This window comes from Microtus pennsylvanicus, chromosome 13 (genome assembly GCF_037038515.1).
Source record: "Microtus pennsylvanicus isolate mMicPen1 chromosome 13, mMicPen1.hap1, whole genome shotgun sequence".
Taxonomy (NCBI): Eukaryota; Metazoa; Chordata; class Mammalia; order Rodentia; family Cricetidae; genus Microtus; species Microtus pennsylvanicus.
The window spans coordinates 50,374,283-50,390,758 of record NC_134591.1 but is presented as its reverse complement, the minus strand read 5'-3'; the positions used below and the strand labels follow the sequence as shown (position 1 = coordinate 50,390,758).

Below are 16,476 nucleotides of genomic sequence, written 5' to 3'. Positions count from 1 at the left end.
GGATAACTTGTGGGAACTGTTTTTCTCCTACTATGTGGGTCCAGGGATCAGCTCATGATTCAGAGTAAGACAGGCCATCTTCACAGGAGCTTCCAGATGTCTAAGTCAAACAGGATACTTGTTCCTACCAGTGACATCTGTGATGACAGTCTACTCCTTCTGTCCAGTTCCTTAGTCCCCACTACCCTACAGCCCTTTGTTCCACGAAAGGGCTGTCTATAGGGAAATCATGCTTAAAAGCAAAGCTTTAAAGTTTTCTGGCTTATCAAATGAAATACAGGCTATAGCAGCTCCACCCCACAGATCAGATATCCACCCCGTAGCAATGAGAGACAACGGGATGGAAACACTTAAAGCTATGGATCTATGAGATTACTGAAGCAAGGGAAACGTTCTACTGCACATTCTCAAAGTGAGAAGTAAAAACCAAACCAAAACAAAACAACCCAACAATAATAATCAAAAGGTTTTGAAAATCCCAGTCTGATGCTGGACAGTGATGGTGTTCACCTTTAAGCCCAGCACTCAGGAGGCAGAGACAGGCAGATCTCCATGAGTTCGAGGCCAGCTCTGGTCTACAGAGTCAGTCTAGGACAGGCTCCAAAGCTACAGAGAAACCCTGTCTTAAAAAACTAAAAAAGAAAAATGAAAACCCCAGTGTGTCTCCGCGGTAACACCTGGAATTTTCACGAAGAGCGGTAGTAAAGAAGCGATCCTCAGGGGTAAACTGCAGCCCACCAAAGCATTCATCAGAAGAAAGCTGCCACTTACAAAATGTCTGCAGGCAAGTCAGGACCAAGTTCTCAGATCCTCCCTTGACCAAATTATACTTACCTTTTCCAAACAGACAGATAGAGATCTGACAAAAACAAAACCCTGGGCAAAATGAAAGGTTCCAGGAAAGACTGACAGAGATTTGTAACTTGATAAGGACATCAAACGCTCAACTGAGAATAACTTATGTTTAGTTCTTTACACATCTAAAAATAGAATGTTTATTCAATTTTTCTAATAAGCTGTTTCCAGGGGATTTCATCATACTTTATTCTTTGTTGTAGCATGTTTGCTGTTTCATAAAACATATAACAATAGTCCTTCTTTTACATCAAAGGATTTAAATAACTAGGCCTCTAACAACTAGTGTGCTGGTATCATTATCCCTGCCTTGTGAGTTGTGAAACTGAGGCAAAGGGTAAACGAGGTTTGCCTTTGGCTACAGAAAAATTTCTGTGTAGGTTAAATAGAGAATCACCAACTGTGCCACTTTAAAATTCAGAGAAGCAATGAGACCTGTAACATAAGGTACACGATTAAAACACAGGCTACTCTATTATAGATCCGGTCTACTCAGGCGTCTTAAATATACTTCACTAGCCTGCTCTTAGAACACTTGCCTAAGGAATAACCAAATTTGGTTTCTGAATGGCAAGAACAGCACTAATGACCAATGATCTCAGAAAGGCCAAAGCTCAAATGCAGATCCGGCTTACAGTCCAAGGAGTCACTTAGTTTTTATGTGCTGAGCCCTACTTTGGCAGGCTTCTTGTTCCTGTGTCCTTAGACATAGGATAGTCCTCCTATAATACTCAGTCCCAGTGGGTCTGGTGGCATACACCTGTAATTCCATCACTTGGGAGATAGGGGCAGAAGGATCAGGAATTCAAGGACACCCTCGGCTACAGAGCAAACTGGAATGAAAGACCAGACTTCCCTTCACTCAAGAGAAAGATATGAAGAAACAAGAGCTGCACACATGCAGACAAGGATCCTACATGATCACAACAAGATACTACTAGGAGACTGCTAATTGTTTTTTCCCCCATGAGACAGGGTTTCTCTGTGTAACAACTCTGCCTATCCTGACTCACTTTGTAGACCAGGCTGGCCTCAAACTCACAGAGATCCACCTGCCTGGGATTAAAGGCATGTGCACCTTCAGACTGCTAATTTTCATTAATTAATTAATTTGTGGGTTTTTTTCCCCCCAAGACAGGATTTCTCTGTGTAGTTTTGGAGCCTGTCCTGGAACTCGCTCTGTGGACTAGGCTAGTCTCGAACTCACAGAGATCCACTTGCCTCTGCCTCCTGAGTGCTGGGATTAAAGGCATGAGTCACTACTGCCCAGTTAGACTGCTAATTTTAAAATGAAATCTACACTTTGGGAAGTAGAAGCAATGGGTACAAGTGTATAACTCAGGGATAGTGTCAGGCATGGAACTGCACTCAGAAGGCGAAGTTGAGAGTCAGAGGCTAGCTTGGGCAATGATAAGATCCTGTCTTAAAAAGTCAAAAGCAAAAGCAAAGCCCTCTCAAGGACAGGGTCTAATTTTGGATCAGACGCAGGCAAGAATGTTCTTGGAGTAGGTTATTTAAGATCTCTCAAGAGAGAAGGTCAAGTTCCTCCATAGGAAAGCAAACTCATGTAGTCTATCTTTAAGGTGGCTGTGAGGATTAGAAATCCAGATATATCTTCAGAACAACTGCTCTGGTTAGTCCTGTGGAAAATAAACTTTATATCCTTGTGACCGTAATTGGCTAATAAATTAATTCTACTTCAGGGCAGTCTCTAAGAACAGGTATTAAATTTCTAAGGTAATAAATTACTTTCTTAGACATACTGATCTGAAACTTAAGTAGTATCCTCAGAAGTGCTCAGGCAGGGACGTGTGAATAATTAGGTATCACTACAGTACAGGGCTCTGTGGTCTTCACACACACACACACACACACACACACACATGAACAATTAGCTGTTATCAGAATGCAGGCCTTTGTTGTTTCCAATCCCCACCCCGCCCCATTTCCCACCTGCCGGATCTTTCTCCCTGAAATAGTTCTTTTTCTTTTTTTAATTTTTGTTTTTAAATTAAACCTTGCCAGGTGTGGTGGTGCATGCCTGAAATCCCAGCATGTGGGAGTCAGAGACAGGAGGATCACCACAAATTTGAAGCCAGCTCTTGGTCTCCACATTGAGTCCTAGGTCAGCCAGGGCTAGATAGCAAGAACCTGTCTTTATTTTATTTTTTTCAAGACAGTGTTTCTCTGTAGCTTTGGTGCCTGTCCCGGAACTAGCTCCTGTAGACCAGGTTGGCCTCGAACTCACAGAAGACCCTGTCTTTAAAGGAAGAGAGCTGGGCAGTGGTGGCACACACAGTAAATCCCAGCACTCAGAGTTCAAGGGCTGCCTGGTCTACATTGTGAGTTCCAGGACAATCAGGACAACACAGTAAAACCCTATTTTACTGATATGTATTCTCCTGGTAAATTTCCAACAAATAAAAACATGTATGAAAGTTAAAGTTTCAGATGTTTAAGGTTATTCTGAGGGAAGTCTTTCCATAACATGGGTTTAAAATAGCTGTTGGTATTTAATCTTTATAGTAACTCCTCAACTGTTAAAATGGAGTTATTCTGTCCTATTCTCACTCCTCACATCTCCACCATTACAAACTCCCACTCTTTCTGCAATTAGAAGTAAAGCTTCCCAATTCGTTAGCTCACGAAGCTTTCCTAACTCAGCAAGCCCATGTAGGCAGCATTTCCTAACACTCCTCTAGAGGGCGCCTGGTACACGCCTGACTTCTGGCTTCCAAGCCACTCCACCACTAGTCATGCGCACCTGGCTGTACCCAGAGACATAGTATTTTCAATGTTTTGGTCACTCAAGGCATCAACGGAAACTCTGGCACCCAACGCACGCTCTTCCTCCCCACATTCCAGGTGAATCTCTAATTTCCGAAACATACTTTGCCTATCTGTAAACTGGAGACGGAAGTACATGGGGTGGGGTAAAGGAAACATCCTCCTCAGTGTGGAGGATTCTGGTGTTGGAAAACTAGTGGATTGGATCATCTAAAAATTCTGGAGGGGCTGGAGAGATGGCTCAGAGGTTAAGAGCACTAGCTGTTCTTCCAAAGGTCCTGAGTTCAATTCCCAGCAACCACATGGTGGCTCACAGCCATCTATAATGAGATCTGGTGCCCTCTTCTGGCATGCAAGCATACACGGAAGGAATGTTGTATATATAATAAATAAATAAATCTTTAAAAAAGTAAATAAATAAAAATTCTGGAAAATGAGCTGAACCCTTTGCTGTCTTCACTGGGGTTTTTAAGGATCAGAGGAGTCACAGGTTTGGTCAGAAGTTGTTGTGAGGCCGAGTTTGAAGAAGCCCCAGCATAAAGGAGGCCTCAGAGAAAGGGAAGACTGGGGAAGGGGCGAAGATGTCAAGGAAATCTTTCTTTTACTATTGGTACTTAGTGTAAAAAATATAACTAACTCAGAATACTATAAAATCTTACTCATCACTCAAGAGCATGAAACTTCTCAGAACATTTATCTTTCACGTATTTTTTTTAAAAGCCAATAAGACCTGGGTTCCTCAGAAATAAGGGAATAAACCAAGAACGGTGGGAATGAAACCTAGGCACAAGGGCAGGTAACACAGGAAAGAGGAGGAGATTCTCAGAAAGATGCAAAGCCCAGCCCAGGGCAGTTCTGCGCAGGCCCACGGTGCAGCTGGAAGAGGAGGAAGGGACGGTTCCCGAGAGGATTATCACATAGGAAACGGTGCTCCTTTTGGAAAGACAGAGGGCAGCTAATAATAAACACAGAATATAAGCGACTTTGAAAGTGAGGCCATCGGGTACAGTGATACAGACTCCAGCCCTCAGGAGGCTGATGCCGTAGGATGTCGGCTTGGAAGAAAGCCTGAATATAAGAAGACCATCTATCCCAAAACAAAGCAGAACAGCGCTACGGAGACACCGGGGTGAACATGCTACCCTCAGAAGCCAGACCTGGGTTTGGTGGTTGGAGCCCACATAAAAAGCCCGACAGATGTAGTGACACAAGCCAGAAATCCCCGCACTTGCGCACTTGAGCGATACTCCCAGCCTGTCAGCCTGAGGGAAGCAGCGCAGCCGCAGAAATGAGTTCTGCCTCACTAAGGCGGCACCGAGGACCCCAACAGAGAGCTCTCCTTTGACTTTCACATGGACACACACACACACACACATGAATTGTGCTTGTTTATGTCTTTTGGTTATTGTTCTTACTGTTGTTTATTGAGGTAGGGTTTCTCTGTGTAATAGCCCTAAGATATCCTACAACTCTCTGTAGACCAGACTGGACTCCTAACTCAAAAGATACACTTCTGCCTGGCCAGTGATTTTATTTTAAGCCAGGTGCATACCTTCAATCCCTGAATTCGGGAGGCTGAGACAGGAAGATCATTATGAATTTAACACAAGCCTAGACCATAGAGAATTCCAGTCCAGGCTGGACTACAAAGTGAGGCTATAAACATATCCAAAAATGGATATATTATTACTTGAAAAGCAGACTATGTTACCTAAACGGGCAACAATTAATGTGATATGAAAATATATTAAGCTAGGATTGTTGGTACAAGCCTGTAATCACAGCACTTGGGAAGTGGAGAAAAGAGAATCCAGAGCTTAAGATCATCCTCAGCTACATGAAACTGTCTCAAAACAGATAAAAATAAAGTATATTTTTTAAGTCTTAAAAACTATGGCCAAGTATGATGGCGCATACCTTTAATCCCAGCATTTGGGAGGCAGAAGAAGGCAGAGCTCTTGTGAGTTTTAGGCCAGCCTGATCTACATTGCAAGTTCTAGGCCAGCCAGTGCTACATAGTGGGACCCTGTTTTTTGTAAACTATAAAGCACTGCCAAACAATACATTATTCATCTTCAATACAAATAAAGTCAAGAAATAGTTTTTTACCTTAAGTTTTGGATATATGTGGCGCAGAGAATCTGCAGTCCCCATGTCAGCCTCATCAGGAATGCACACGATGTCTGCTTTCATCTTCATCTTGAATTCTGTGCAGAGAGCCTTTTGGACATCTTTGGTTGTAATTACAATGACTTCTACAGGATGAAAGAAATAACAGACAAATGCAGAAATTCATTCACCGCGACAATTTCAATTGTTCAGTCAGATGTGCTCTATTGTGGATCCGGCACTCCAGAGGTGGAGTCAGGAGAATCAGGACAAGGCCAGCTTCGTCAACACATCAGGTTCAAGACCAGCCTGACTAAGAACTTGTCTCAAAGTCAAAATCAAAAATTATAACTGCTAATATTACTGAGCCTTTTTAATGTATGTTTTTTTTGTGGAAAACCAGCTTACATTTAATTGTGATATTTAAAATTGTACAAATATTTTTATACCTGCCCCCCCCTCCATATTTAGTCTCTTAAAATGATATGAAAACATCACCAATTACAGGTTGAATGGGTTAATAATACAGTTCCTACATGATGCACCAATGTCCTCAAAACACTAGTCAGACCTGGCAGTGGCCAACAGTGAACTTCATCTTCAGGGTTAAGAAGCTCAGCCCTCTGAGCATTCTGGGATGCAGTGGCACTTGTCCAGAACTGGCACCGCCCTAGAGTTGGGGAGCTTTAAATGTACCAGGGAAAAAAGCTGTTTCCCCTTCAAGGGGAAGAAAAGAAAATGACTCCTGGGCTGGAGAGATGGCTCAGTGGTTAAGAGCATTGCCTGCTCTTCAGAAGGTCCTGAGTTCAATTCCCAGCAACCACATGGTGGCTCACAACCATCTGGAATGAGGTCTGGTGCCCTCTTCTAGCCTGCGGACACACACACAGACAGAATAATGTATACATAATAAATAAATATTTAAAAAAAAATAAATTGTTAAAAAAAAGAAAAGAAAAGAAAATGACTCCTAAGAAGCCAGCCAATTTGGCTGAGGTCTATCTGTGCAACCCCTTCCCCCTCTTTCCTTTCCTGCAGCAATGCCTAGGACCAGAGCCTGAGTTTCAGGAAAAGCAGACCGTGAAGGCTATGGAGGGAGGGAGCTGGAGAACTGCAGTGCTCTTTATCTCCGCCTCCAGTGCCTTTGCGCCACGGGAAAACGGTAACAACAAATTCACAAAATAACAGCTAGCCTTACAAAATCCATACTTCCAGAGGTGCTGGAAGGCAGAAGAAGGAAAAAAAAATGGAATGCTTCATAAATTTGCTTGACAGCCCTGTGCAGAGGCCATGCTGATCTTCTGTGTGTCATTCCAGGAAATGAGAGGTTGTGGATTCATTCTTGATTAAGAAAACTAAGGTTTGATTGAGGAAGATCCTCTGAAAATCTCCATGGGAACAGATGGCCCAGATGACCCAACATTTCAGAGCACCTCTGTTGCAGTTTCCTCTGAGTTCTGCATCCAGAACAGCCTCAAGGATGCTGGCTGAGATAATCAAGCCTCACAGAAAAGTCCAGTTATCCTAAATTTTCTTTGGGTCCCCATAAGATTACCAGCACTCCCAAGTAGCAGGAAGAATGCCCACATTTCCAAAAGGGGGATTATGGATGTTTGTCTTTGTTTAGCATGTTGGTTACAAGTTGTTTTGGATAAAGGTTGGGGAAAAAAGCTGAACAAAAGAGATTAGATTCAGGGTTCTTGTATTGAAAAAAATGGGGAAATGCTGTGGGATAACACTCTTATACACTGCAAAGATTTGTCACTCATATTGGTTTAATAAAATGCTGATTGGCCAGTATAGCCAGGAAGTATAGGTGGGACAACCAGACTAGGAGAATTCTGGGAAGAAGAAAGGCAGAGAGTGAGTCATCAGTCAGAGGCAGAGGAAGCAAGATAAGAATGCCTTACTAAGGCCGTGCGGTGGTGGCGCATGCCTTTAAACCCAGCACTTGGGAGACAGAGGCAGGCAGATCTCTGTGAGTTCAAGGCCAGCCTGGTCTACAAGAGCTAGTTCCAGGACAGGCTCCAATGCCACAGAGAAACCTTGAAAAAAAAGAATACCTTATTGATAAAAGGTGCCAAGCCACATGGCTAAACGTGGACAAGAATTATGGGTGAATTTAAGTTCTAAGAGCTAGTTAGTAATAAGCCTGAGCTAATAGACCAAACAGTTTATAATTAATATAAGCCTCTGTGTATTTATTTAGGACAGAATGCTGCGTGACTGGGCTGGAGAGAAACTTCTGTCTACATAGAAAATTTCTGCACAGAAATTTTATGGGCCTATCTAACTCTCACAGTTGAATGAACCCTCTTGCAGCAGTCTGGGCCCTAGAATCTGGCACCCTGATGTGTTGCATTCTGATTCATTCTACTTAATGAGACTTCAAACTCATTGTGGCCAAAGCTGAACTCATTATCTTTGTTTAAGCCTGTTCCCTGTCTTATATTCTACTTCCCATTTAATGCCATCATCAGGCATCTAATCTAATCCAAGTGAAAAGTGACAAAAACTCCTCCTATAATCTTAAGGAAGGTTCTAGAAGTCAGTGCCTGAGCTGTCTTTTCAAATTTCTATTCTCATGCTTAAACTATTACTCAGCACATTATAGAGTCTCAGCAAGTACTGACAAGCAGGCATTTAGATGCCCAATCGTGTCTTTCTGATATCCTTATAGGGCTCATCTTGGATCACTGTGGAGAACCCCTTCTTTAACGGCTATGTTTTGCAGGACCCATAAGGTCAAAGGGTGCTCCTGGGTCCCACCTTAAGCATCCAGTCTCCAGCAAACTTTAAGCCCTAGTCTGCCATCATCTATTTTCTCTTACTCTCATAATGCTGACAAATTATTGGGATCAAACACACATAAAACACACAAGTTTTATGACTGCATCTATCATTGCCACAGCTCACCTTCAAATCCAACGCGCTCAAGCAGGTTCAGTGGGTACCAAATTAAAGGTTTGTTTCCAACTGGAAGCAGAGGCTTGGGAATGCTGGGAGTCAAGTCTGTCATCCGAGATCCCCCACCAACGGCCATAACCACAGCTTGAAACTCCATCTTCACAGGACTGCAAGCACAGGGGGTGGAGAGAGATATAATGCAGTGCTAGTTTTGTTTTTATTTACGTGAGAAATTCCCACTTAGACCAGATGCATCACCTCCTGTTTTAGTTACTGGAGTAGGAACCACTCCCTACCTGCAGTTCAAATGTCATCTTTCTCATCGTCTCTAACCAAAACAAGTTTTAGCCCCAATCTTAGTAAAAGTAGAATAATATAAAGTAAAACTATCTGGAACTTGCCCTTGAGTTGTTTAAGAAAAGACAAGTTTGGGGCTGGAGAGAAATGGTTCAGTGGTTAAGAGCACGGACTGCTCTCCCAGAGTCCCTGGGTTCAATTCCCAGCACACACAGGACAGCTCGCAACTGTCTGTAACTCCAATTCCAGGGAATCTGAAACTTTCATACCAAATGTACATAAAATAAAGTTAAGTAAATATTAAAAAAAAAAAGACAAATTCAAGTGCCAGTAGTAGTGGTGTATGGTAGTAGTGTATGCCCTTAATCTCAGCACTGGGGAGGCAGAGGCAGGCAGACCTGAATGAGTTCAAGGCCAGTCTGGGTAACACAGGGATAGCCAAAACTATATAGTGAGAGCTTGTTTGAAAAACACAAGCTTCGGGGGCTGGAGAGATGGCTAAGAGGTTGAGAGCACTGGTTTCCTTCCAGAGGTTCTGAGTTCAATTCCCAGCAACCACATGGTGGCTCACAACCATCTATATATAATATGTTCTGGTGTCTTCTGGCCGGCATTGCAGGCAGAACACTGCATAAATAATAAAAAAGTAAATCTTAGAGGAGCAGAAGCCAGGAGCAAACCCAGTCCTGGGACACAAGCGGATCAGGATTGACCGAGCGGCCAGATCCAGAACCAACAATCTCCACCAGAACAGGTATAAGGAAGTAACCGCTGAGCGAGTGAGCCAGAGCCAGAGACTGCTGAGGGTCCGGAAGTGAATCCAGGACCTTCAAAGGAGTAGACCTAAGCCAACACCCTGGTGGGTCTGGGCAAGAGTCTAGAACCTCCCAGAAACTAGGCCAGAGCCAGGACCTCTGTCAGCCTGGGTGACAGAGTGAATCTGGGTCCTCTGAGGGAATAGGCAGGAACCAGAGATCTTGGCGGGGCCAGGCCCAAGTCTGGGACCTCAGAGAGAGTAGGCCCGAGCCAGGTCCTCTGTGGGTTTGGGCATTGTTTTAGGACATCAAAGGGAATAGGCAGGAACCTGGAACTCCTGCGGGTCCCAGAGACCCCTGAGGAAGTAAGCAGGTCCTCTGCAGTTTCGGGCGCACCCAAGCCTGGAACCTCCCAGGCAGTAGACTAGAACCCGAAACCTTTCCAGGTCCAACTCCAACCCAGGGACTTCTGCAGGAGGGAATTCAGACTAGGATCTACAGATAACAGGTCAAAACCGGTAAGGAGCAGAAGCCAGGAGCAAATCCAGCCCTGGGAGCCAACCAGTCCTGGGACACTGGAAGACCAGGATTGAGCCAAGGACCTGACTTAGAGTCTGCGACCTCTACCAAACAGGAGTGGAACTGACTCAGTTACCTAAGACACAGAGAGAACAAGCTCCACCAGGAACAGAAGCCAGGAGCAAACCCAGTCCCTGGACTCGGGTGGATCAAGATTGAACCAGCGACCAGATCCAGAGTCGGTGATCTCCACCAGAACAGATCTAACTCCAAGCCAGCGACTTCTGCAGGAGGAGGTCCAGACCAAGATTTACAGAAACAGGTCAAAGTCAGCAGCCTAGGCCAAAGTAGGCCTGAGACAGCAAACTCCAAGGGAACAGACCAAAGCACAGGAGCACTGAGCTATCTCCAGGAACAGGAATAACCAATGGGGTAACTAGAACTGTGACACTGACTATACCACGAGGAACAACCATCTGAGCTTTGGATTCACTGGCACCTAGAAGATTATTCAACAGAATCTCAGACAGCCCCAACCACACCTATTAGAGGAAAAGATAAGTAGAAAAGGTAAGATCACATGCTACACCACAAAGAGCAACACAATACCAGTAAAACCTAAAGACCCTACAAAAGTAAGACATGAACAACCAAATATGGATGAACCAAAAAAAAAAAATGATCTAAAAAATAACCTCAAGAGAATGTTTCAAATTCTTAAAGATGAAATGAGAAATTACCTTAAAAAATGGAGGAAAAAACAAACAAAAAAATTGGAAGATATCAGCAAATCACTTAAAGAAAACCAAGAAAAAGAACTCAAACATATAAAAGAAACTATTCAGGACTTAAAAACTGGGATAGAAAAAATAAAGAAAAGATAAGCTGAAGGAATTATAGAAACAGAAATCATGAGAAAAAGAGCAGGAACCTCAAATGCAAGTATGAACAACAGAATACAAGAAATAGAAGAGAGCCAGGCGATGGTGGCACATGCCTTTAATCCCAGCACTTGGGAGGCAGAGGCAGGCGGATCTCTGTGAGTTCGAGACCAGCCTGGTCTACAGAGCTAGTTCCAGGACAGGCTCCAAAACCACAGAGAAACCCTGTCTCGAAAAACCAGAAAAAAAAAAAAGAAAGAAAGAAATAGAAGAGAGAATCTCAAGTGCTGAAGATAAAACAGAGGAAATATACTCATCAGTTAAAGAAAACATTAAATCTTACAAAAGCTTAACCCAAAATATCCATGAAATATGGGACAACATAAAAAGGCCAAATCTTAGAATAATAGATATAGAAGAAGTTCAACTCAAAGGCACAGAAAACCTATTTAACAAAATCATAGAAGAAAACTTTCCCTACCTAAAGAAAGATATGCCTGTGAAGTTACAAGAAGCTTACAGAACACCAAATAGACTGGATCCAAAAAAGAAAAAAGTCCTCTCGCCACATAATAATCAAAACACTAAACATACAGAGTAAAGAAAGAATATTAAGAGCTGCAAAGGAAAAAGGTCAAGTAACATATCTATCAGAATTACACCTGACTTCTTAGTGGAGACAATGAAAGCCAGAAGGTTGTGGTCAAGCATTATGTAGACATTAAGAGACCACAGATGCCAGCCCAGGTTACTATACCCAGCAAAACTGTCGATCACCATAGAAGGACAAAACAAGATATTCCTGACAAATCTAGATTTCACCAATACCTGGCCACAAGCCCAGCCCTACACAAAATACTAGAAGGAAAACTCCAACCCAAGGAAGATGGCTACACCAACAAAAACACAGACAATTGATGATCTATTACAGCAAATTTTGAAGAAGAAAAAAACGCACAAATTAACATCACCAACGATGAAAACTAAATTAACAAAAGATAGCAACCACTGGTCATTAATATCCCTTAATGTAAATGGACTCAACTAATCCATAAAAAGGCACAGGCTAACAGACTGGATAAGAAAACAGAATCCAAAAAAAAAAAAAAAAAAAAAGAAAACAGAATCCATCCCTCTTCTATAATACAAGAAATGCATCTCAACCTCAAAGACAGACATCGTCTCAGGGTAAAAGGTTGGGAAAAAATATACCAATCAAATGGACCTAACAAACAAGCGGGTGTAGCTGTCCTAATATCTAACAAAATAGACTTCAAGCTAAAATCAGTCAAAAGAGACAAAGAAGGACATTTCATAGTAGTCACAGGAAAAATCCATCAAGAGGAAATTTCAATACTGAACATCTATGCCCCAAATACAAGGGCGCCCTCATATGTCAAAGAAAACTTCTAAAGCTTAAATCATATATTAAACCCCACACACTAATAGTGGGAGACTTCAACACTCCCCTCTCATCACTGGACAGGTCAATCAGACAAAAAAATGAACAGAGAAACAAGAGAACTAACAGATGTTAAGACTCAAATGGACTTAACAGACATCTATAGAATATTCCATCCAAACAGAAAAGAATATACCTTCTTCATGGAACCTTCTCAAAAACTGATCATGTATTTGGTAACAAGACAAACCTCAACAAATACAAAAAAAATTGGAATAACCCAATGTACCTTATCAGAAGACCATGCTTTAAAATTAGAAGTCAACAGCAATACCAATTCCAGAAAACCCACAAACACATGGAACTGAATAATGCTCACTTGAATGATCAATGGGTCAAGGAAGAAATAAAGGGGAAAATTAAAGACTTCCTAAAATTCAATGAAAATGACAACACAACATACCCAAATTTATAAGACACAATGAAAGCAGTGTTAAGAGGCAAGTTCATAGTACTAAATAATGCCTACATAAAGAAGCTGGAAAAAATCCCACACTAGTGAATTAGCAGAACATTTGAAAATTTTAGAACAAAAAGAAACAAACTCACCAAAGAGAACTAGATGGCAGGAAATAAATTGGGAGCTGAAATCAACAAAATAGAAACAAAGAAAACAATATAAAGAATCAATGAGACTAAGAGTTGGTTCTTTGAGAAAATCAACAAAATAGACAAACCTTTATCCAAACTAACCAAAAAGCATATACAGAATATCCAAATTAACAAAATCAGAAATGAAAAGGGGGACATAACAACAGACACATTGGAAATACAGAGGATCATCAGGCCATATTTTGAAAACCTGTCCTCCACAAAATTGGAAAACTTAAAGGAAATGGACAACTTTCTGGATAAATATCACTTACCAAAATAAAATCAAGACCAGATAAGCAAATTAAACAGACCTATAATTGCTGAAGAAATAAAAACAGTCATCAAAAGTCTCCCAACTAAAAAAAGCCCAGGACCAGATGGTTTCAGCTCAGAATTCTACAAGACTTTCAAAGAGGAACTAATACCAATACTCCTCAAATTGTTCCACACAATAGAAACAGAAGGAACATTGCCAAACTCTTTTTATGAGACTACAATTACCCTGATACCCAAACCACAGAAAGACAATACTAAGAGAATTACAGACCAATCTCACTCATGAACCTTGATGCAAAAATACTAAATAAAATACTAGCAAATTGAATCCAAGAACACATCAGAACCATCATACATCATGACCAAGTCGGATTCATCCCACAGAGGGATGGTTCAACATATGAAAACCTGTCAACGTAATCCACCATAAAAACAAGCTGAAAAATAAAAACCACATGATCATCTCATTAGATGCTGAAAAAGCATTTGACAAAATACAACATGCCTTCATGATAAAGGTCTTGGAGAGAGCAGGGATACAAGGAACATACCTAAACATAATTAAGGCAATATACAGCAAGCCAACAGCCAACAAAAACTAAAGAGAGAGAAACTCATAGTGATTCCACTGAAATCAGGAACAAGACAAGGTTGTCCACTCTCTCCATACCTATTCAATATAGTTCTTGAGGTCCTAGCTAGAGCAATAAGACAACAAAGGGAGATCAAGCGGATACAAATTGGAAAAGAAGAAGTCAAACTCTCACTGTTTGCTGATGACATGATAGTTTACATAAGCGATCCCAAAAATTCTACCAAGGAACTTCTACAACTCATAAACACTTTCAGCAATCTAGCAGGATAGATTAACTAAAAAAAAAAAATCAGTAGCCCTCCTGTACACAGATGATAAAAGGGCTGGGTAAGAAATCAGAGAATCAACACCCTTCACAATAGCCACAAATAGCATAAAATATCTCAGAGTAACTCTAACCAAACAAGTGGAAGACTTGTATGACAAGAACTTTAAATCTTTGAAGAAAGAAATTGAAGAAGACACCAGAGAGTGGAAAAACCTCCCATGCTCTTGGGTAGGCAAAATTAACATAGTAAAAATGGCAATCTTACCGAAAGCAATCTACAGATTCAACGCAATGCCCATCAAAATCCCAGCAAAATTCTTCAAAGACCGCGAAAGAACAGTACTCAACTTCATTTGGAAAAGCAAAAAACCCAGGATAGCCAAAATAATCCTGTACAATAAAAGAACTTCTGGAGGCATCACAATCCTGACTTCAAACTCTACTACAGAGCTACAGTACTGAAAACAGCCTGGTACTGTCATAAGAACAGACAGGAGGACCAATTGAACTTAATAGAAGACCTAGATATCAATTCATACATCTTTAAACACCTGATTTTTGACAATGAAGCAAAAAAATCAAATGGAAAAAAAAAAAAAAAAAAAATCAAATGGAAAAAAGAAAGCATATTTAACAAGTGGTGCTGGCATAACTGGATATCAACATGTAGAAAAATGAAAATGGACCCATATCTATCACCATGCACAAAACTCAAGTCCAAATGGATCAAAGACCTCAACATAAAGCCAGCCACACTGAACCTTACAGAAGAGAAAGTGGGAAGTACACTTGAACGCATTGGCACAGGGAACCACTTCCTAAATAGAACCCCAGCAGCACAGACACTGAGAGAAACAATTAATAAATGGGACCTCCTGAAACTGAATAGCTTCTGTAAAGCAAAGGACATGGTCAACAAGACAAAACAACAGCCTACAGAATGGGAAAATATCTTCACTAACCCCATATCAGACAGATGTCTGATCTCCAAAATATACAAAGAACTCAAAAAACTGGACACCAAAAGAACACATAATCCAATAAAAAAAAATGGAGTACAGACCTAAACAGAGAACTCTCAATTGAGGAATCTAAAATGGCTGAAAGACACTTAAGGAAATGTTCAACATCCTTAGTCATTAGAGAAATGCAAATCAAAACAACTCTGAGATTCCATCTTATACCTGTAAGAATGGCCAAGATCAAAAACACTGATGACAACTTATGCTGGAGAGTTTGTGGGGAAAAGGGAACACTTCTGCATTGCTGGTGGGAATGCAAGCTGGTACATCCCCTTTGGATGTCAGTGTGGCGATTTCTCAGACAATTAGGAAACAACCTTCCTCAAGACCCAGTAATACCACTTTTGGGTATATATCCAAAGGATGCTCAATTGTGCCACAAGGACATGTGCTCAACTATGCTCATAGCAGCATTGCTTGTCATAGCCAGAACCTGGAAACAACCTAAATGCCCCTCGACTGAAGAATGGATAAGGAAAATGTGGTACATTTACACAATGGAGTACTACACAGGAGAAAAAAATAACGACAGCTTCAATTTTGCAGGAAAATGGATGGAGCTAGAAAACATTATTTTGAGTGAGGTAGCCCAGACACAGAAAGACAATTATCACATGTACTCATTCATAGGTGGTTTTTAAACATAAAGCAAAGAAAGCCAGCCTACAAACCATAATTCCAGAGAATTTAGACAACAATACAGACACTAAGAGAGACTTACATAGATCTAATCTACATGGGAAGTAGAAAGTAGAAAAAGACAAGATCTCCTGAGTAAATTGGGAGTATGGGAACCTTGGGGGAGGGTTGAAGGGTGAGAGGCGAGAGGCAGGGAGGGGAGCAGAGAAAAATGTAGAGCTCATATAAATATCAATAAAAAATAGGAACAAGTGAGGCTGGAGAGATGGTTCAGTGGTTGGCTGTTCTTCCAAGGACCAGGGTTCAATTCCACAGCAATCACATGACCGCTAACAACTATCCGTAACTCCAGCTCTCCACAGGCGTATACAGATGGAAGCAAAACACCAGTGCACTGTGGGAGCCCACGTGGGATTCAGTTTTTATCTGGAGTCATTTCTGACTTAAAGAAGTCCGCTGAGTCCAAGCTTGCCTGCTCTACTTTTTTTATAACCTTGAGGGCTGTGAGAG

The 16,476-nt window shown here is 41.5% G+C and overlaps 1 protein-coding gene and 1 non-coding gene across 2 annotated transcripts in view; both read right to left on the bottom strand.

The window, feature by feature from the left end:
- The window catches only part of Eif2b3 (eukaryotic translation initiation factor 2B subunit gamma), a 63,768-nt gene that overhangs the window by 45,459 nt on the left and 1,833 nt on the right, over positions 1-16,476 (bottom strand). The window contains exons 2-3 of the mRNA XM_075945534.1: positions 8,668-8,825; positions 5,752-5,897 (exon numbers count right to left, since the gene is read on the bottom strand). Of these exons, the coding sequence (XP_075801649.1) occupies positions 5,752-5,897; positions 8,668-8,815 (294 nt within the window). The 5' untranslated portion in view covers positions 8,816-8,825. The remainder of the gene's footprint in view (positions 1-5,751; positions 5,898-8,667; positions 8,826-16,476) is intronic.
- LOC142834567 (U6 spliceosomal RNA) lies at positions 6,992-7,093 on the bottom strand. The gene has a single exon (XR_012907647.1). It is a non-coding gene; the product is annotated as a U6 spliceosomal RNA (small nuclear RNA).